The sequence below is a fragment of the Halichoerus grypus genome, chromosome 5, assembly GCF_964656455.1.
Source record: "Halichoerus grypus chromosome 5, mHalGry1.hap1.1, whole genome shotgun sequence".
NCBI classification, from domain to species: domain Eukaryota; kingdom Metazoa; phylum Chordata; class Mammalia; order Carnivora; family Phocidae; genus Halichoerus; species Halichoerus grypus.
In genome coordinates this window covers 160,695,423-160,717,027 of record NC_135716.1, presented here as the reverse complement: position 1 = coordinate 160,717,027, position 21,605 = coordinate 160,695,423, and the positions used below count along the sequence as shown (strand labels likewise).

At 47.4% G+C, this 21,605-nt stretch overlaps 1 protein-coding gene across 1 annotated transcript in view; it reads right to left on the bottom strand.

Annotated features, from left to right (window-relative positions):
* The window catches only part of KIAA0319L (KIAA0319 like), a 93,662-nt gene that overhangs the window by 8,364 nt on the left and 63,693 nt on the right, over window positions 1-21,605 (bottom strand). The window contains exons 6-18 of the mRNA XM_078073430.1: window positions 21,085-21,172; window positions 19,349-19,441; window positions 17,236-17,368; window positions 14,036-14,264; window positions 12,334-12,457; window positions 11,613-11,745; window positions 9,479-9,627; window positions 8,176-8,327; window positions 7,731-7,869; window positions 5,863-6,022; window positions 1,713-1,855; window positions 801-923; window positions 150-240 (exon numbers count right to left, since the gene is read on the bottom strand). Of these exons, the coding sequence (XP_077929556.1) occupies window positions 150-240; window positions 801-923; window positions 1,713-1,855; window positions 5,863-6,022; window positions 7,731-7,869; window positions 8,176-8,327; window positions 9,479-9,627; window positions 11,613-11,745; window positions 12,334-12,457; window positions 14,036-14,264; window positions 17,236-17,368; window positions 19,349-19,441; window positions 21,085-21,172 (1,757 nt within the window). The remainder of the gene's footprint in view (window positions 1-149; window positions 241-800; window positions 924-1,712; window positions 1,856-5,862; window positions 6,023-7,730; window positions 7,870-8,175; window positions 8,328-9,478; window positions 9,628-11,612; window positions 11,746-12,333; window positions 12,458-14,035; window positions 14,265-17,235; window positions 17,369-19,348; window positions 19,442-21,084; window positions 21,173-21,605) is intronic.

Below are 21,605 nucleotides of genomic sequence, written 5' to 3'. Positions count from 1 at the left end.
CGAAAGCCTTTCTGCGCCTGCCTTGGGCCGTGACGGGAAGCGAGGAACCCCAAGACTCAGCGCCTTGCATGTGGAAGGTACCAGATACCTCCCTAATGAATAAATACACCCAGAAGCTCTAATGAATTTCCGAGGAGAATCCATCTTACCTCTTACAACAACAGATCACCGTCCAGGACAGGATTCCCAGGGCGACAACAATGACAAAGGAGGCAATGATAACATACAACACGCTCCACTCTGCCAAGAGACACAAAATGGGGAGGGCTATGAAGACAGAGGCCAGGAAGGCGGGCTGGGCTGGCCCCGGCCTTGGCAAGTGGCTTGGCTCTGCGGACAAGGCGGCCCCCACGGCGGCCCAGGGCAGGGGAGCCCTTGCAGTTGTGGGCAGCTGAAGCTGTCCACCTCCTGCACTGTCCCTGCTGAGCCCCTGGGGCAGTGGGACAGGCTGTAAGGAGCTTTCCCAGGGGGCCGGGGGGCCCAGAAACCTGATGGCTCCCACTGGGCTGCCGCACAGAGGCACTCCAAAGAGCCAGGAGGCCTTGCAGCTGATCTGACTTAGGCTGCAGTTTGCACTCCGTCGGACCTAAGCCTGGTTCTTCGTTCGAGCCCGCTGCAGAACTCCGCTCTAACCCTGAGCTGCCTGGAGGAAGGGAGGAAAAGTCCTCTGCAAACAGAAAATACACAGAGTTCTTCTCCTCGCTTGCTCATCTGCCTCGGAAACACCACCACCCACCTGCTCAACTCAGAACCACGTTCAGCGCCAAAGCCGCTGGCACAGCGCCAAGCAGAAGCCTCACCGCAGTTGCTGTCTCCATCCCTCAGCTGCACCTTGATGAAGTTCTCCATCCAGAAAGGGTCGCAGATACAGCGTTTGGTGAATGAATCACAGTGGCCATGGTCAGAACAGTTCAACTGGCATGCTGCAAGCAGGGGGAAAGGGGACAGGTCGGCAGGAGTCAGGGCCAGCCCGGCGGCTGCCGGCACACAAGAGGACGGAGGGCGCCCCCCTCCCCCCAGCAGTGATGGTCACGGGCAGATCGGCCAGCAGCAGTCAGCAAGGCCACTGACACGGTCCGGCTGTTCTGCTTGCGGCTGCTCCCTGTGGGCAGTTCCTAATCTTTCAGGGCCCTTCTGTGCATTACGTAAATGCCAAGATACACAGTATTACGAAGGAAAGCAATGATATTGCCCATGTTTTTGAAATATTTAAGAATATACAGTTTTAAGATAATCATACATGTGTGTCTTTATGAAAACCTTAAGTGACCAGATCTATTAGCGGGTCTAACAACTGCCATAATTTTGAAGTGGTGATGAGTAAAAATGACATTTCGTCACGTAGCATGTTATGAAATTACCAGTGATTTCTACTGCCTAAAAGTCACAGGCTCTGTTAATACTACTGGAGTTTTTGCCTACCTTCCTAATAGAGGAAAATAATGAATTTCAGTTAGAGGTGAGTGAAAAGGAAGATGTCATTTTCTTCCCATTCAAACTCCTAGCCCCTCTGAACGCTACCTCGCGGGCCCACGGACCCCAGGTGAAGAACCTCTGGGCTGAGCCAGGAGCTTTCAGGACACTGGGCAGTGGAGCAAAGTGATTATCTCCGTGCTCCTCGAGAACAGGAGATGAAGCCTGAGGACAGCGGGGCTGTGGGGAGCTGTGGGTACTGGGTAGGCTCTTCTTTCCAGCTGCCCAGAATTACTCACTGACAGTACTGATTTCCAGGGCTCTGAATATCAGAAAGTCTGCTTTTTGCTTCCGCAGCTCACTCTTGAGCATCGCTGCCACCTCATGGCCTTTGAAGATCTGGTGGGGAGGCTCGTTTTGGACAAAAAATACCATCTTGGTGCTGCAGAGACACGAGACAGTGTGAATGAGCGGAAGTCGTCCACAGCAGCGGCAGCTACGTTCGGTACAGAGCACCTGCCGGTGTGCCGGGCGCTGTGCCAAGTACCAGAAGCCTTCTCTCCCCGCAAGCCAGGGAGAAAGCTGCTCTCGGTGTCCTCTCCATTTCACAGAAGACAGCATGGGCTCAGAAGGGTTAAGTAACTTGCCCAGGGTCACACAGTTAATTATGGCAGAGCCAAATCCCAGAGCTGAGATGTCTGACTCCAAAACCTACGCGTTCAGAAAGGCCCTAAGCTGTCCCAGCTCACAAGAGGACCCATTCCAAACCAGCAACTGGAGGTCAGGAAAATGGGGATTTGGCTACACTACATCTCTGCTGTTAGCCTTTTACCAGCTAAGACTGTGGTGTGGTGCTGTTGGGTTTGTGTCTAGGTGACCTGTAAGACAAACCACAACGCTCTGAAAAATGTCTACCGTCAGACAGCATCAAAGCATTATCCGTGGGGGCGCCTGGGGGGCTCAGTCATTAAGCGTCTGCCTTCGGCTCAGGTCATGATCCCAGGGTCCTGGGATCGAGCCCCGCATCGGGCTCCCTGCTCAGCGGGGAGTCTGTTTCTCTCTCTCCCTCTGCTCGTGCTCTCTCTCTCTTGCTGTCTCTCTCTCAAATAAATAAATAAAATCTTAAAAAAAAAAGCATAATCCATGGATCAAAACAGCCAAATGATCATTACTACAACAGCAACAAGAAAGACCCTACACAGTGGTGTGGTTGGTGTAAGATTATGCTCCCCCATGTCCAGAATCTGTTTGCTTTTCTGTCAGTTTCTGTCCAAGGCAGACCATGTTTGACCTCACATTTATGTGGGCACAAAGCCTGTTCTCTATGCCTTGGCCTTCATTGCAGGGAACCCACTTGACTCCACATTACTCTCACAGCCAAACCTTTGCAATCAGTGGGTCACACTGGGTTGTAGGTGTGTCCAAGATAGTGATCCCCTTGGCACGCAGGGTGGCTCCTGGGACCAGGAGGCCCTGGATCAGTTCCTTCCAGTCAAGCAGCCTCATCGATCTATCCCAAAGTGTCATACACATAGCATCGCTTCCTATGTGTGGCAGGACATAAAAGGTTGGGAAGCACTGTCATAAAAGACTTTCTACAAGTTTGCTGCACGGTGACACAAACAGTGGGGTATTATAAATTCCAGAATCAAGAAACAAACCTTTGCCATAAAAGATCTGTGGTGCATTTCTCATGATTTTCTCCCAGTTACCAAATCCATGCTGATAGTTGCAATTTCTCTCTTGATACCAGTAACCCTCAAATCTTCACCTCTTCTCCCCTGGTCTCTCCTGAATGACCACATCTACATCTACAAAAGCTTGCTAGAATATCCACCCCATACCTCTCCTAGGCACCTCCAATCCAACAGGTCTCAAACCTATAATAACCACCAACTGAGTACTCTCTATGTGGTAGGCACTATATAAACATTCTCTTATTTAATTCTCAGTAACAATCCTATAAAAGGGGACTAGCATTTTTACAAGTGGCAGGCCAGGTTCAGAGAGGGGCAGTACCTTACTCATCGTCCCAGAGCTAACACTAATGGGTTTGTCTGGTGTCAGCCCTTTGCTCTTTCCCATTGTCATATACTCCCTCCACGCCTATCCTCCTGAATTTCTCAACTAGGCCAGTCAGTCCAAGTCAGAAACCCAGAGCCACTGTGATGCTTTTCTCTTGCTCCTGCATCCTCTTCCAGATGCAGTGAGACCAAGTGTGCTAGCAAACCCTCCGTGACACTTCCAGCAGCATGCCCACCAACGAATTAGCATTGCATCTGCCCCGATCCCCACCAGCTCGGGTCAATCCAAGCAGCCACTCTCTCTGTTCCTACTCCCAGGCAGCCAGCAGAGCTTAAAAAGAAAGTCCTACTCATCATGCTCTGACCCAGTGAGCCCTGACTGCATGTTAGACTCACGTGGAGAGCTGATATTTCAGGTGCCCAGACCTCACTCCAGACCAACTGAATCCTAATCTCTGGGGGTGAGGCGCAAGTAACGGCATATTCACAAAAGCTCCAGGTGGTTCTATCGCGTAGCTCGAGTCGGGAACCACCGCACTAACCTCACGTCTCTAACCTTGGCTGAGACCTCAATACTGCTCAAAGCCAACACCCTTTTCTGGAGCTGCTGTTCCCAACCTTTACCATTTTCCTCAGGCTGCCCACCTCCTTCCCACCTCCTCAAGCAGATGGCCTTGCCTCCAGTTTCAAAGACAAAACCCAGCACACTGGTACCAACGCTCTCGAATGTCATCCTGCCTACCTCTAAAATCCATCCATCATAGCACATCTGCCCGCCCTTCCTCCCATCTCCAGAGAAAGTGCCGCTCTGCTCTGCCCGCAGCTGGTCCCCCAGACCTGCCCCCATTTGGAACCCACCTCCCCAGCCTCCACCTTCTGCTTTTCCTCAGCACCTTCCCTCAGTCCATCAAAGTGCTCAAGTATTTCCTGTCTTTAAAAGGTGTTCTTTCGATCTCCCACCTTATTTTCAGCACCAACCTCGTTACATTTACCATCTCTGTATCCTCCAGCCATAACATCAATTTGCCCTCTGTCCCCAACACTGAAGTAAAATGCTCTCACTGTAGTTCTAATGATCTCCTAATCACAAAGCCAAAAGCCTGTTTTATGTCCTCACCATACTCTTCCTCTGTGGCATTTGCATCCCTTGGCAGCCCCAGCTGCCAGCAGACCACGCCCACCTGCTTTTCCTCCCACTTCTCTACTATTGGTTCCTAGTTTCCTTTGCTGGCTCTTCTTTCCTTGCCTCCTCCTTAAATACTGGGGCTCCCCGGAGCGCTGGACACTCCCCCAGTGCTGGACACTCCTCTGTCCTCATGGCTTTGATTCCTGCCTGTGTGCAGGGACTCCCTATCTCTGGCTTTTTTTCCTGCCCAAGTTCCAGCCCGTACTTGCCAGTGATGAAATCTCTCTCCATGTCACCCATGAGAGACCCTAAATTCAACAGTCAAAACTGAACTCATTATCTTTCCTTTGGAACTGGTTCCTTCTGTATGCCTACCCTCAGGTAATGGCATCTGCCATCTATCCAGGCATCCAAACCTAACGTCTTATGTTAGAGGCTTCATTCACCTTCATTCCCAAAGGATCGCCACGTCCTTCTGATTTTCCTCTCTTTTCATTTCTTCTCTTCTGTCATTCCATTGCCACTACCTTAACTTAGGTTTTATTACCTTTTTACTAGACTAGTTCTAGGCTCCTCAGCCTTCCGTCTTTCCCTATTTTGGTTTAGCATCCACACTGCTGGTCTTCCTAAAACAAAACCAAACCCAAATTTCCTTGCTACAAAAACTTCACACACATAAAACGACCTGACTTGAGTCCTCCCCTTCCCAAACTATAAAAACGAACCTCCCTGGCTTGCTTATGACTGTTCTGTACAGCAGTCTCATCTCCCGCCTTGTCCTGGGGCCTAGGAACTGCTCTGAACCAAAGGACTTCTTCCAGAGGAGACTCTGTACTTTCCTACCACAGGGCCATGGCTCATGCTATCCCCCTATTATGAATTTCCTCCTAGTCTTTCTATGCTTGCTCAGTGGAAAATCTTTGGACCACATCCTGCCCCTACTCCTCTGGAAGAATTAATTGGCCTTGCCCCTGTGTCTCCGTGATACCACATAGTCTGTCAAATTCACCCTGTATTGATGTTATATGTTTATCCTGATTGTCTTCCCTACTAGACTATGGCCTTCAAACATAATGGACCTCTTCTGACCTGGTACCCTGGTACCCTGCTACAGTATCTAGTACTGAGTATGTGACCTGTGCTAGAAGAGAAAAGTTCATTAAAGAAATGGAAACCATGAGCAGGTCTTGGTCAGAGAACCCACCCTTCTCTATCTACCCACACTATTTCCCAGCTCAGTCAGGAAGCCCAGGGGGCCCCTGGTCTTGCCTTTTTGCCCCCCGTTCATTGCCCAGCTACCTCTGCTCCGTGTACGGCTGAATCTTTTGCACAATGATGTCGGAATCCAGCACCCCCAGGAGGACCCCAATCTGGCGGATGAACATTCCCTTCAGCCTCTCAGTTAGCTGACTGACGTTGACATCCAAGATGATCTCCACCAGGTGGTTTTTCCTGGGATCTGGAAAGCACGTGGATCAGTCATGGTTTTGGAAGGAGAGTGAAACAGACCTGCCACTGTGCATCCGTTCTGGCACAGGAGCGAAAGCAGTGAGAGCATTCGGGAATACAACTGACCTCCTGCAAATGGAAAGGGACTATAGTGAATTGCTACTAATGCAATCTGGGGCTGGTGTGGAGAGCTCTATGCCAACCTGACAACTACCACCCGTGCGCTGGGGATCAGGCCGTAGCAGGGAGGCAAGGGGTCTGGTGAAGGGAGTGGGGAAGAAGAACGCTTCCAGGTCTTGTCTAAAAGCTTCTGCCCTGGGGCGCCTGGGGGGCTCAGCTGGTTAACTGTCTGACTCTTGGTTTCGGCTCAGGTCATGATCTCAAGCCCTGCATCAGTCTCCCCACTCATCGGGGAATCTGCATAAAGGTTCTCTCCCTCTACCCCTCCCCCCACTCTCTCTCTCAAACAGTCTTTATAATAATAATAATAATAATAATAATAATAATAATAAAAGCTTCTGCCCAGTTGGCTTTGCTGAGCTCTCTAGGCCGAGTGGGGGATATCTACAATCTCTCCTGATCCACACCTGATTTTCAGCGACTTGCTATGCTTTGTCTACAACAATGGGAGGGAAAATGTCCATCTCAATGATCTTATTGATAATGGAAATGCATCAGTCCTACAGGTTTGAAAACAGTAAACACAAAAAAATCCAGGTGGTCAAGCAACAAGGGCTTCCTTAGAGCAATATCAGAGCTGCACGATGTTTCTGTAACTCTAGAACTGGGAGACCACTGCCCTTCATTTATGATTGTGTCTTAGAGACTGCTCTGCATTTGGAAGATAAAAGTGATTATTCAGAATACCTTATTCCCATAATTGGATGCACCATTTGCCTGTTCTGATGTATCATTTACATAATTAGTAGACTATCTGTGATCTGATTTTAAACACAGAAGAGACTTTATAGTGTCTTGGCTGTTGTCCTTCATAGAGGTAGGACAAGGACTAGAAGACCTGCCAAGATCCCTTCACATCTAAGACATCTGTACATGAGCTTGGCTTACATAACAAAGAGTAGATTTAAAGTTAATACCTTCTCATCAGATGCTCAGGAATTTATAAAACTCTACCCTACCCCACACTCACTTCTTCCCTAATACCAAATCAGCCTCAAAGCAAAAAACACGGTTCGATTTAAGAAAGAAATTTTATTTCTGCAAATCTGAAAAATGTAAAGGACACCAGTTACTTTACCTTCCCTGGGTTGTCAGATAAAGCCTGAGGCTCAACTTATAAAAATAAATTGTTTTCTGCAGCTGGGTGGTGATGAGACATCATGACTCAAGTTATTCCTGTGCTCAGATTCTCAAAGCACCCAGAGCCCTCTCTCACCCATCACAGGGAGAGGAGGGAGTGCTGGACCAGGGGCACGAGGGCCTGGCTCTGACACGACTGCTGTGTGACGCTGAGCAAGCCCTGCCCTCTCTGAGTCTCAGTTTGTCCATCGGAGATGAGTGGGGGGTCCGTACTCCTGCGTGGGGAGGAGGGATACTGTTGAAACAGTCTCCAGGGATTTTTCAGCTCGGGGTTTCTAGAGTGTTTAGAAGCCAGCTTTGCCACCTGTCTCCGTCCTTGCTAGGGGGAAGGGGTCCAGCACGGAGGTCCTGCTGGGCTAGGCCAGCACTCCCAGCCAGTCCCAGTGCTATGGACTCACCAGGCTTCACCTCCACGGTGGTCCGATCCATGTCACTCTCCCCCTTCGCATCAGTCACGTGCAGGTGAAATGTGTAGGTCCCTTCGACCAGGTTGGAAAGAAAGAGGATCGGGTGGTGGTCAGAGTGATTTAGCACCTCCTGTGGGGTTGAACAACATGGCTACATTGCAGGGCAAATGACACTCCTTTTGTGGGCTTGGGTGCTGCTTCTGTTATAACCAAGCCCCCTCTGGGCAACTTCAGTTGCAAGATCAGGGCAGAGGAACATATGCTGTGCCGCCCTAGCTTGCAGAGCGACACTAGGCAAGTCCCTGAATTTCAGAGGGCAATCCAGGTTTGACACAAGAGACCCCTTGTTAAAACGGATCCTGGAATGTTTGGCTCAGCCGCCTCTCCCCATCTCACCACCGTGACCCTGTGCAGTCCTCCGGTTCCTGGCACTTACCCCTGCTGCTGGGCTCCCCTCATCTCGGGTCCAGAGGTAGCTGACTATTCCCTTGTCATCTGAGGACTTGGAGCCGTCCAGCTCTGCTGTGTCCGTGGGCAAGGTGATCACCACATTCCCAGTTATCTTGGCTATAGGTGGTTTGTTCATTTCTAACCAAAGAAATATCAATGAAATAACATTCTGGAAAAGAAAGAATACTTCTTCACGATGCTTAGGGGGAAATTAACATCAAAAGCATCTGAAATGGAGAGCTGTTGTAAGCGCCTATCCATGCAGCCCCTAATAGTGTAGCGGGGGTTTTTGACAATGAACCAACTTTTAATTAGTTGGCGGTTAGGACCCAGTGAAGACCAGGCTTCGGTTCCCCTCTGTCCATGCTAAATAAAACCCAGCCCGGACCAGGGAGCTTGTGACTAACAGTGTAGATCTGAAGCCACCAGTGCCCCAGGTCCTGAGGCTCCAGTCCCACCCAGAGAAATGTTCTTCTGACACTGCAGCAGAGAGGGCAAAGTCTTCTCCTGGGTCCTCCTCGTAGCCTCCCTGGAAGGATTCCATGTCTCTCCTTGGGAAGCAGGTGATGACTGGAGATAGAGACCCCAACTGGGCCAAAGAGCCTTAGATTTTAGGTTTCATGCAGCTGACACCACACATTCTCTTCAAAATATGGCCTAAAATGTTATTTTTTCAACATCTTCTTTTATTCCTTCCTTAATACTCTAATAGAGAAAAAGGAAAAAGAGACCTCTCTTCTCCTGGGCCCCACCTGCAGCTTTGTTTCCTCAGGTGTGCACGCTCTCTCCGCTGAGCACAGGGTCCCCTCGCCGGAGTCACCTGCGTGCCTCCCGTCTGCTTACAGCCCTCCCCCAGGGCCATCGCTGGTCCCAGGCCTGCGGACTGCAGCAAGCCCGTGCACTCCTGCCTCAAGCTGGCTGGCGGCAGCAGGCTCACGGAGGGGCACAGGCAACTACAGAGCAGGACAGCCATTCTAAGGCCTGACAGCAGGTGTCACTGCAGACGGCAGGAGAGCCACAGAAACGCCAGGGCTTAGCAGCAGAGAAGCAAAATAAAAATGCAAAGGAAAAAACCAGTTTCTTTCCCTATTCAGTTGAGAAGGAAGGTGGGGGGGACAAGAAGCTAAAATTCACCTTGCAGTCACTCCCAATTAAAGGTTGTTTTCGAACAGCACATAACAGCTGCCCTTCCCCCAACTTACTCCCCACCCCTTGTCTCTGATCAATTTCTGCACTGATTCCCCAGGTATCTGACCCAGAGGCTGCACCAACCCAAGGCAGGGAGGTACCTTCTTTGACAATGACATTCACAGAACTCTGGCTTTGCAGGTTCCTCTCATCTTTGACAGTCAAGGTGAACACGTAGGTTCCTACTTGTAGCCCCGTCACCGTGGCGACACTGCCGTTAGCATTCTCGAGCTGCACGCCATCGGGTCCCCTGGACAGAGAAAGAAACCAGAGGGTGGAGTTGTACCTGTCAGCTGCCCTCCCATCCCTGACTCAGCAGGAGAAGACTATTACTGCCTCAGCTGAGACACAAACTATTATTTCCCAGACCTTGAGGGGGCATGTTAAAAATATTCCATTTGGACGGAGTGTCATTTGGCCCCAAAATACAGGCTACCCTGCTGATCAGAAAATTCCATTCACCAGCTTTCAAACACGTCTAGCTTTATCCTTTCTATGAGTTTCTAGAACATTCAAACTCTTTGCTGTTCCAGTTTGTAAAAGGAAAAAAGAGCTCTGAGCAGGTCTCTGATCAAAAGAATGATTTCAGAGTGATGTTTCTGAAAAGCATTTCTGGCCCAGTAGTTGGTTCAGCTCTTGCCAGCAAAGAAGCAAGATGCGTTTCTTAATCACATGCCAAACTCCCTCCTACAGAAAAGTCAAGGAAAGGAAATGGGCCAAGGCTGCAGAGGAACTCTCAGCAAAACCATCCTCTTCTTAGTAGCTCTAAAGCCAAGCTCCCTGCAGCTCCTGGACAGGGGCCACAGAGGACCCTGGACACCCTGAAGCCTTCCTCCTCCCCTGCGGCCTCACACAGCAGCCTGCAGCCGGGGAGTGAGCTCTGTGCCAACATCTAGGCACAGCTCTGCACATTCCAGAGAGTCCTTCTGCTCAAGGACCAGAATGCCCCAGAGTTTTCCTTAAAATTACGGGATGACCAGAGAAATCTGCAGTCTCCCAGGTTTTGCTTTGTTTTGCTGTTTAAACCTATAATCTCTGGCCCTAGTCGTCCCTCCTGAAGCAGATTCTCCTCCAAGAAGCTACTCTCAGCATTATTTCTGCTGTACGCACTAGTAAAACTCAGCTGAAGGTTTATCAGCTGTGTCTTCAACAAACAGTTATAATTCAAACACAATGGGCTGAGGAAGACTCGGTTCTCCACAAGAGACAAGAGCCGAGGAAAAGAATTTCTAGAATCCAACTCACCAATCATAAGTCAAGTGGTTTCTACAGTCAAATTACAGCCCCTTCCCACCGATTTCTAATGCCCTCGTCAAAAACGAAAACAAAACAAAAAGCTCAGTCTGTCCTATGGTTGCTACCTTTGGAAACTAAGAATGCTTTTAACTCTTCCTTAGAATTCTTTTGCTTCCTGTGGGATCCTGCATACAATTTGAGTTCCATTTGTTATGGTTTAAAGGAGCTGAAAGAAACTGTGAGAACCAGAAATGGCTCAATTAGGTAATTCCAGTTTAATTAGTATTATTTTGGTTAGTGCCTTTGGCCCCTCACTAACATAATTGGTAAATGGTGTCTTAAAGGAAACAATAACAGAGCAATGCTTTCATTGTGCAGATGAATTTTCAATTCTCTGTAATAGCTACTCTGCCCCATCCCCATTGCCAGCCTTACCCAGTTCATCTTGAGCAACAGTATTTTTCTGCTCCATTACCCTTTCCATCTTGCCTCTCAAGTGTAATTAAACTATGCATTTCGGCAGATGGATTGTACCTGTAAAAGCACCAGGACCACAAAGTACTAACTGGAGACTAGCTGATGGCAAGCATTCTTTTTTCCTTACAACAATTATTTTGTATCATTTTCTTAAGAGTTGAAGTTTAGGATTGCTAAGGTTTCTTTCTCAGTCATCCCCCTTGGATAAGCCAGTAAGAGCAAGTGAACTCTTGGGGTGCCTGGGTGGCTCAGCCGTTAAGCGTCTGCCTTCGGCTCAGGTCATGGTCCCAGGGTCCTGGGATCGAGCCCCGCATCGGGCTCCTGCTCGACAGGAAGCCTGCTTCTCCCTCTCCCACTCCCCCTGCTTGTGTTCCCTCTCTTGCTGTGTCTCTGTCAAATAAATAAAATCTTTAAAAAAAATAATAAAAAAAAAAGAGCAAGTGAACTCTTAAAAGCAAGTGACACCTTGCTTTCAAAGGTCTGGAGACATTGTATCAATAAGGGTTTTGCGTCAGTACTCACTGTGTTTTCTCCCAGAGATAGGAGATAATCTTCTGATCATCAGAGCTTTTGCTGCCATCCAGGGTTGTGCTGTCCACGGGAAGGGTCAGCTCTTTATCTGGGCCTGCATCTGCCTGTGGAGGCTTGTTGTTTTCTAGAAGACAGAGACACAGAGGTCAAAAGCAGGCAGTTCAGCTGGGAAAGGAGAGGAACTAACCAGGACATATGTTCTGGAAGACACGAGAACTCTGCCTCTCTGCCCACAAAACTATCAGAGACTGTGGGCCAGGGAGCTCACGATGAAGAATGTAAGACTGAAACCTTTTTATAAGAACACGGCAGAACATAATGAAGTTGTAATACCATGGTAAATTTGAGACATGATGCTATGAGTGTTCAAAAGAGAGGGTCTGAGCGATAAGGTAGGGCTTTCTTGAGGAAGTGGGCTTTAAGCTGTCCCTTAAAGGCCATGGGAGGATTTGGGATAACAGAGACTCTATCTGCTGCGCCCCCCTGAAGGCACAATAACCAGCCACGGGCAAGGCCACAGCTGAGCTTGTGAAGTACTCTCTCTCTCTAGCTCTGAAGAAAGCACTCAGAATGGACAACAAAAGTTGCCAGGGGCCCGTGGACTGCTGCCTCCTACTCCACTGTCGTATCGCTCAGAACCCAAACCCCCCACTTCTGCACAGTGCAAGGGGCCAGCCAGCAGAAAGGCCTGCACGATAAGGCCGGAACTTACCAGGCTGCACGATAACAGTCACTTGGGCGGTGGCCTGCTGTCCTATGGTGTCAGTCACTGTGAGCTGGTAAGTGTAGTCTCCTTCTTGCATGGCAGAGAGCTGCAGGGTTGGGGTTCTAACCCCCTGCATGTATAAATACAGACAAGTGGAAAAGCAGACTCCCAGAATCACAATGTCATACAACAAGTCCTACTCCGGTCTAAATAATGCACCTAGTTTTCTAAACCTAGTGAGTGCAGCATCAGACACTGCAGGACATCCTGTTAAAAGTAAAAGGTTCCCCTTTCAAGGTAACAACCTTCCCTGACAGCAGCGGTTTCAAATAAAGTCCGAGTTCTCACAAGGGAGGGGAGTACAGGAAAATGTGCAGAGATAACCAAGTTCAGTCTTTATGACCCAAGCCAGAAAGAAGGCCAGGAGCGTAGAATAAAATAATACACTTTTAAAACCACGTTCTTTCTGCTGAGGCCACTCAGTGATCTTAACACAGCCGCCTCAATAGCACATGGCAGCAAGTGCAGACGCTAAGTGACGCCACGCCGTCCCCTTGCCGGGTTGTGCGGATTCTGCAGCAGCGGAGAAACCGAACATAATATCTAAACAAAAGCCAGGTGAAATGTGAGCTTTAAGTCATGCCTCCAATTTGGAAACACAGAGTGTCAGAAGGAACATTATACACAATTTAGGGCAAACTTCCAAGGCAGGAACTTCCTCTAGAACAGTGGGCAAAACTTGGCAGCTTCTGGGCTGAATCCAGCTTGCAGACATTTTGTTTGGCCTGCAGTGTCTTTAAAAGCTGGAAGGTTTTTTTCCTTTTTTTGAAGATTTTATTTTTAAGGACTCGCTACTTAAAACGTGGGGCTTGAACTCACAATGCTGAGCTCAAGAATCACATGCTCCACTGCCTGAGTCAGCCAGGTGCCCCAAAAGTTGGAAATTTTCAAATACAGGTCTAGATTTCTGTTTTTTCTTGAAAAGCTGGCCTCTCTACGAATACTGGACCATATTTCCATGCGGCAACAAGTAGCTGGCGCTGAGGCGCAGCTGACCACTTCAGTCAGGGGTTATGTGGTCTGGTTTGCCATAGGCCCTACTCAGTTTTATTTACTTCTGTTACCTGCCTGGTGACAGATCTAGTCCCCTCCTAAATATCTCCAGAGAGAAGATGCTCACCATCTAGCCAGGTGGGCTACTCCACTTTGTAGTAGAGCTCATTAAGATCTGCACCCTTGTATCATGATCTCAGGGTCATGAGATCGAGCCCCATGTCAGGCTCTATGCTGAGTGTGAGCCGGCTTGAGATTCTCTCTCTCCCTCTGCCCCTCCTCCCCGCTCCCCGCCACACCCTGCTCACATGTGTGCTCCCTCTCTCTCTCTTAAAAAGAAAAAGAAAAAAGATCTGTACCCTTGTGGCATCAGAGTAGTCTGGCTCTCTGGAACCATCCTAGAATAGCTCCCCTTTCTCATCTAGTCTTTTCCTTTAATACTAAACATTAAAGACAAAGGTTTGGTAATGTGTTCCTTAAAGTCCCCTTAAATTTTCTAGGTGTTTTTTTTTTTTTTTTAATTCCAATGTTCAATGTTCTATATAAATCTGACTTTGGTCATTAAAATGGGAGCAAAAATAAGCCTTGTAAGGCAACCCGGTCCAGCAGCTGTACTTCTCCTGGGCAAGAAAAGACAGAAGCCATTCCCTCCTACCTGCATCTCCACCACTTTCCCCTTGCTGCTTGGGCTGAGTGACCACTCATAGCTGGTGATGCCATGATCATCAGTGCTCTGGTTCCCAAAGAGGGTGATGGAGTTTTGGGGCAGGGTGATCACTTGGTTGGGGCCTGCGTTGGCCACAGGGGGATAATCCACCGCTTTGTTCACCATGAGGCTTGCAGTGGTGGAGCTGGTTGCTCCATCAGAGTCTACTACCGTCAAGCTGGCAGGACAGAGAAAGGAGTACAATCAGGGATGGGCTGAAGGAAAAGGAATCAATCTGAGAGGACTGAAAAATCGAGGCTAAGAAATACCAAGGCAGCAGAGGTACCAAATGGTAACCAATTCTTTACTCATTCTTCTTGGAATGGCAGACGACTACTAAATGCTCACCCTGAGTGCGAGGCACTGTTCCAAGTTCTTTCTACCTCATTAAATCCTCACAACAGCTCTATAAAGCACGATCCTCATTTTACTCCTTACATATACGAGGAGACTGAGGCACAGAGAGGTAACTTGCCCAAGCTTGAGTGGAGTCAGAATGTGAATCCAGGCATTAGGTCGCCAGCACCGTTCTGCTCTGCCGCCTGCAAGTGTCTGGGCGCTGGGACCTTCACAGGCACTGTCTGACCTGGCCCTCCCAACAGTCGTATGAAGTAGGCGTCATCCATTTCCCTGTACAGGAAGCTGAGAGAGGCTACGTCACCTGCCCAGGGCCACACAGTGAGCCAGATGCAAGCCCAGTTCTCTGACTCTCAAGCCCAGAAACCAAGTTTTAAGAATAGATAGTCCCTGGCCCCTAAAGCTGTGGGGCTCAAAGGCGCCCCCCTCCATAGAGCAAGCTCTGACTGCAGCCCGCTCTCCTCCTGCCATCCTGCCTCAGCCATGCACACATCGCAAGAAGGGGTGCCCTGGGCAGACAGCCTCTGGGATGGACCAGGAGGGCTGGCTCCGGTACGACAGGAGCCCGAGATGCAAATGAATTCTCCTACGCAACAGCCCCACAGTTTGTGCCAGTGTGAAATAGGATTTGCAAGAGGAAAAAAAATGTTCATTTATAAGAGCAGGCTTTTACCTAAATGATGCCTTCCAGCTGAACAGCCTAAAGCTTCTCTTGCCACCTCAAAATGTGAGCATAAGCAAGCAAGGAGGTTTGGGTTCCTTCCATTTTGCTGACAGAAAGAGGAAAAGCATAGAAAAGACATGTCGTTTGTTTAAATCTCACCACCAGCCACAGACAGAGCCAGACATCTGTGGGGTTGCATCCCACAGTCTCACCTTTTACCTAGGGCCTGAAGGGGATTTTGGGGGATTTTAGCCTTTAGAAAAAGAGCACAAAAACATAAGACACACAGACATGTGCAAATCAGCAAACATCTGAAGAAGAAAAATCCACAGAAGTTTTCCTCTTTTTTTAGTTTCCCTGTTGTTTTCACAGTTTTTTGTTTTTGTTTTTTAACATATCCTATTTGTCTCCTATTTCGGAGAAAAAGCAAGTTATAGACAAATGGCAAGATGGCAGCCACCCATTTACTCTTTCACCTCAAACAGTCCCAGGCTTGCCTGCAAGAATCCTGGACCCGATTAGCAGGTGACCACAGGGCTGGGGAAAGAGGCCACTGCCATGTCAAAGCAGGGGAGAAGGAAAGGTGAGTGGAACCAAACAGACTGGATCTTAACGCTAATCAAATCCAGTCCCATCATTTCATAAATTGAAATTGACAGAACAAAAGAATCACCCCCAATACCGCATCCACCCAAACACTACGATTAAAAGTGCAGGCTCTAGTCATGCTGCCTGTGTGACCTTGGGCAAGTTACTTAACCTCTCTGTGCCTGAATTTCCTAATCTACAAAATAGTAGTAATTGTAATACCTGCTATAAGGATTAAATGAGCCACTACATGCACAGAGCTCAGAACAGTATAAATGTTCAAGAAGCAGGAGCTATTATTGTTACTTTTTTGAAAAGGATCAACCTGGCCCAAGCTAAATTTCATAAATGTTAGAACTCCTATATTAGAAATCCAAGGTAAAAACCAACTCACGTTTCCATTTTAAGCCAATGAGAAGGCTCTAACCTTGTGGAATGGCAGCCGCCTTTCATTCATCTGAAGTCTTAAGTCAACGAGAGTGCTCCTAAGTCACATTACTTACATGGCAGGTGCTGTGCTAGGACCTTTGTCACTGTGTCTCAGGTAGTGTGAAAACTTGGCTAACTGCAGAGCCGGTGGGGACAACAGACACCCATGAATAAGCCGCTGCACCACAGGCACTGGGTGCAACAGTTTGGGGAGAGACATATTCCCTCCTCTGGGAAGAACCTCAGGAGGGTCTTACAGAAAACTGAGTAGGTCCTTAAGGATGGGCAGAACTCCAGTGGACTGAGAAGAGCATTCAAGGAAGCATGAACAAAATACGTAAGGTCAGGTCAAGTAGTGGAACAGAACAAGCCCGGACTTGAGGGTTAGAGAATCTGCACTTCGGTTCTAGCTGAACTGTGTGACCTCAGAGAAGTTAGTAAATACACTGAGCCTCATTTTTCTCAGATGTAAAATTAGTTTAGTATCAGGTACATATGGTGTTTGTACGATACTCACATACAAGTGCTCTGTAACTGACAAGGACTTCTGCAAACCTAAGGAGGATTACTCTAGAGTCGGCTCACACTCTTACTAATCATTACAGCCTAGAATGTCAACACGAGTTCCCAGGACTATCTTTGAATCAAATTCTCTAAAACACCCCAACAGAGGAAGATCCCACAAATCATAGTGAAATAAACCACTAGTCCAAAGTAAAGATTTTGAGATCTTTGTGTAAGTTGAGGAAGCATTTACCAAAGGGAAGAGACAAGATGGGAATGGGTTCCTTCTAGATTTTTCCTGAGAAAAGGCACAGGAAGATGGGCCCTTTCACTTAATGACAGAAATCCTAAAAAAAAATGTTTGGAGATCTGCCAGGCGCAGCTTTGGGAATAACTGTGGTGGGTCCTATGCAAGGACCATTGCCCTAGAAACTTATCACTTGTGACCACAATGACCAATAGGACTCAGAGAACTAATGGAACCAAAGGCTCTATCATCAACCAAATCTATAATGACTTTGATATCTGTCAGAGTTACTCCTAGAAGAATGTAAAACCCACAAGGGAAAAACATGGCCTAAGGGAAACTTGAAGGGTCCTAATTTACCTGAAAGTGTAGTTCCCAGGGACGAGCTTACTTAGTTTTAATATGGCCGTGTCTTCAGAAATCTTCTCTTCTCTCAGAGGTCCCTTAAGTTCCTCCCAATGGTACTGGACGATTTTATCATCATCAGTGCTTTCTTGACCATAAAGAAACATCAGTTACAACACGAGAGCGCTGGGTCTCAGCACTCACCCAGCTTACGCAAACCAGGGCAACTACCCAGAGATGTGAGGCTAGGAAAACTTCATGAAATGACAGACTATCTCTCCAGAGTGTTTCTTCCCTAGGAATATTGGGTCATCCTGCCTCTCTATGAATATTCCACTGCTTAGTTTTCCAAGGACTCCAACACAGGCAACCTCTGGTTAAAATGCTACTGTATGAAAAAAGGAAAATCAAAAATTCTTAAACACATGAAAAGATACTCAACCTCACTTAAAATAAATGCATATTTAAATTACACTTCAGATACTATTTTTTTAACCTACCTGCTTGGTGAGACCAAAGTTTCATAACACACTCTATGGGTAGAAGTGCGGAGCAAACCCTCTCCTAGGTCACGGGGGAAGCATATGGTGATACTCTCTCCATAAAGAGCAATCTAGCAAAACTTGTCTTTGCCCCTGTAGTTCCTCTTTGAGGAATTTATCCTACAGATATATCTGCACGTGTGTTAAATGTCAAGCTTACAAGATTATTCATGGCAACATTCTTTGTAGCAGCAAAAGACCAAGAATAATCTAAATGGTCATCGATAGAGATTGACTGAAACCAAGTATACAGCCACACAATGACGTTATACAGCCATTTAATGGAAGGCTATGTAATCCTTAAGAGGAAAAAAAAAATGAAGAACTATTTCACATACTGATTCAGAAAAATTCTTCAGCATAGAGAAACAATCATTGTACATAACAGTGTGTACTCTGTGTTATCGTAAAGACTGTATATGTATTGTCTTACATATGCATAGAATGTCTCTAGAAAGAAACATAAAATAATACTGTTGACTGTCTGGAGGACAACTGGATAGGTGGCAGATGGGGTCATACTGATTCTCTCCAGTGTACACCCTTACACACTATTTAACTTTGACCTATTCAACAATATAAAGTAAAATGGCGGAGGGGGGCTGGGGGAGGCCTGGGCGGCTCAGTCGGTTAAGCGTCTGCCTTTGGCTCAGGTCATGATCCCAGGGGCCTGGGTTCGAGTCCCGCATCGGGCTCTCTGCTCAGTGGGAAGCCTGCTTCTCCCTCTCCCTCTTGGCCTGCTATTCTCCCACCCTCCTCTTCTTGCCAGGACCAACTACGTGAGATGTTTAACCTTGCTAGAGATTCCTCTGCTAGAGCAGTGACTGTCTCGGCCATAAAACAACTCTTGGTGGCAAGACAATCAGGGTAGCAAGGGCCTTACTAGACCTCCCAGGGGACCAAGCAAATACTGCTGAGATGACAGGCCTGAAACCCCCTGCACGCAGAGCCAGGATCAGTGGCAAAGACCCAGAAGTCTTCTCATGTCACCCGTCAGGGGACACTACTCCGAAGGGTAAAGTGTTCACGAGCCCGGTTGGGGCGTGGAGCACATTCTGCGAGTCTCTCCGGGAGGAGGCTGACAAAAACCCTGTCAGGCAGTGCACGCCGGGGGAGAGCTCCCAGCCCAGACCTCAGTTACTTGTCTTGCTCTAGAGGAGGGAGCTTTGTTTCCAGAACTGAGCGCGGTGACTCTGTCCAAGCAAATCTGAAACCCAGCAAGTTTCATATAAAATAATGCTAAATACCTGCATAATCCCACTTTCTTAACATCTCAGAAGAGCAGAATTATTACTTCAAACAAGCCACATGGGGATTTTAAATAAGGCCTGTCTGGTTTTTTACTTCCTAATCAGTTGCTTGCAATGGGTAGTCTTCCCATAACATGGTCAAGAAGATGGGCCTAAACAGAATGCAGACACAATTGGCCCCAAATCTTCTTCTTCTTTTTTTTTAAGTAGGCTCCACGCCCACCATGGAGCCCAATGCAGGGCTTGGACTCATGACCCCGAGATCAAGACCTGCATTTTCTACCACAGTTCACAGTGAATGCTATTCTAAAACATCATGCCTAGACAAGCACTCACGGCTGCCATCAATGACTGTGGAAGTCGTTGGTAGAGAGATCTCCTGGAACTGTGGCGACACGATGGCAACGGGAGGCTGATTCTTCCGGGGCTCTGCAAGAAAATGACGCAGAAGAAATTAGAAGAGGGGCTTTATTTTATTTATTTATTTATTGGCTGTTTTTATTTTTTATTTATTTAATTTTTTAAAAAGATTTTATTTATTTATTTGAGAGAGAGAACAAGAGAGAGAGAGCACAAGTAGGGGGAGCAAGAGAGGGAGAAGCAGACTCCCCACTGAGCAGGGAGCCCAAAACAGGGCTCGATCCCAGGACCCCGGGATCATGACCTGAGCTGAAGGCAGACGCTTAACCGACTGAGCCACCCAGGTGCCCTGGGAGCTGGTTTTTTTTTGTTTGTTTGTTTTAAGATTTTATTTATTTATTTGTCAGAGAGAGAGAAACAGAGAGAGCACAAGCAGGGGGAGCGGCAGGGAGAGGGAGAAGCAGGCTCCCGCTGAGCAGAGAGCCCAACATGGGGCTCGATCCCAGGATCCTGGGATCATGGAAGAGGGGCTTTATAAATTATAGGAGGAGCAGGCCTGTGTGGGTGAATTATAAATCAGTTTCCATTACATAACTAATGGGTGCAGCATCACCGAATGAATGGCAAGTCACAACACCAGGTTACCATTCTAGCATAAGACATGTGGAAGCATCAGAGCCTCTTCCAAATCTGACCACTCCTAAGACCATGCCTCGTGCATGCTTTCAATACTCATGTGCTATCTTGTTCATGAAAAGGACTACAGCGGCACAAGCTGAGGAGAGGTGGACCACAAACAAGCTTTGTGCAACAAGGGCCTTGACAAGCAAACTAGCCCTCAGCACAGACTGTGCTGAAAAGATAACGGATGATTTCTCGACCATCCCTGAGCTGATTGTGTCTAGGCCTGAGTGATGGCAGGGTCACAGACCACTCTGTCCGCCTGAATGACTGTGAGCTACAAACCTGGGGGCCTTTTGAAAAAAAAAATCCAACGGTCTTTATGTTAAACACATTTTTAAGAAGGTGAAAGGATTACCTTGGCTACAGAGCTCAAGGAACAAATAGAAAATCTATCCCCAACAAAGACAGAAACCAGTATTAAGAATTTGTGCCAATGTATGTGCCACTCTCCAACTTGCCCCAAATTTCCCTAAAAATGCAAAATAAGATACTTTGTTATTGCACTGTAATTTACCAATGGTGGATCACTTAAAAAGAATGACGGGATCCGATTTCCAAGGTGAAAGAAGACTGGCAGGGTTTAAATGAGGAATTCTGTGTGCAAAACCCATATCTGGAAAGAGATCAGAAAGAGCCAGCCATTTGGCTGGTTCTCCTTTACATGCTTCTCCCAGGCTCCTGGCTTTCTTATGTCTCTTAATCACAACACATGGTCCTCTCTCAGCATGACCTACTTGGAGAAGTAGTTCTCAGACAGGCAGGCTACTGCTCAGGCCACACCGCACTGGGGGCCATGTGATTAATGTTTCTCCGCCCAGCCAAATGTTCCAACTAGAACCAAAGCATACACTCTGCCACCTAACCTTTTATTACACTGAACTAGGAACTGCCTGATGAATATAGAAGAAGAAAGAAGAAAGAAGAAGAAGAAGGAAGAAGAACAACAACCCTTCAAGTCAAATCTCCCCCTCTTTGGGAATCCTGCAGAGGAGGCAATGGAGATGCAGCTAGGGCTGGGAAACTCATACCTGGTTTTACCGTCACGTTCACATAGCCTTCCCCATGGGCATTTTGACCGTCTACAATCACTTTGAATTCATATAAGCCTGGAGTAAGCTGCAGAAGTGAGAGAAGACCTTTTAGAAAACCACAAAGAGCAGCAATTCTATGTAAAATAACATACATATCTGAACTTTCCATGCTGATACTGCACTCTCTTCTTGCACAGTTTCCAAAATGGAGAGAGTAAACTAGCTGAGGAGATGAAACAATGAATTATAAACTAAAAAACCATAGCTTTTAATGTGAATCTTATTACTAGCTGACTCTAGAACAACAAAAGGGAATTCAATATCTCTGTACTCCCATTTTCCTTTCAGAAGAACATTAAGGGCCCAACCACCCTATTTCATAGAGTTATGAAATTAAAATAATCATCTCTGCAAAGAAAATCATTTTGTAAAAATACCAAATAGCTCCCAAATATCTGAATATTTTTCCCTTCTGATTTCCACTAAGTGTATAAATATAATATAAAAGAAAGAAAATC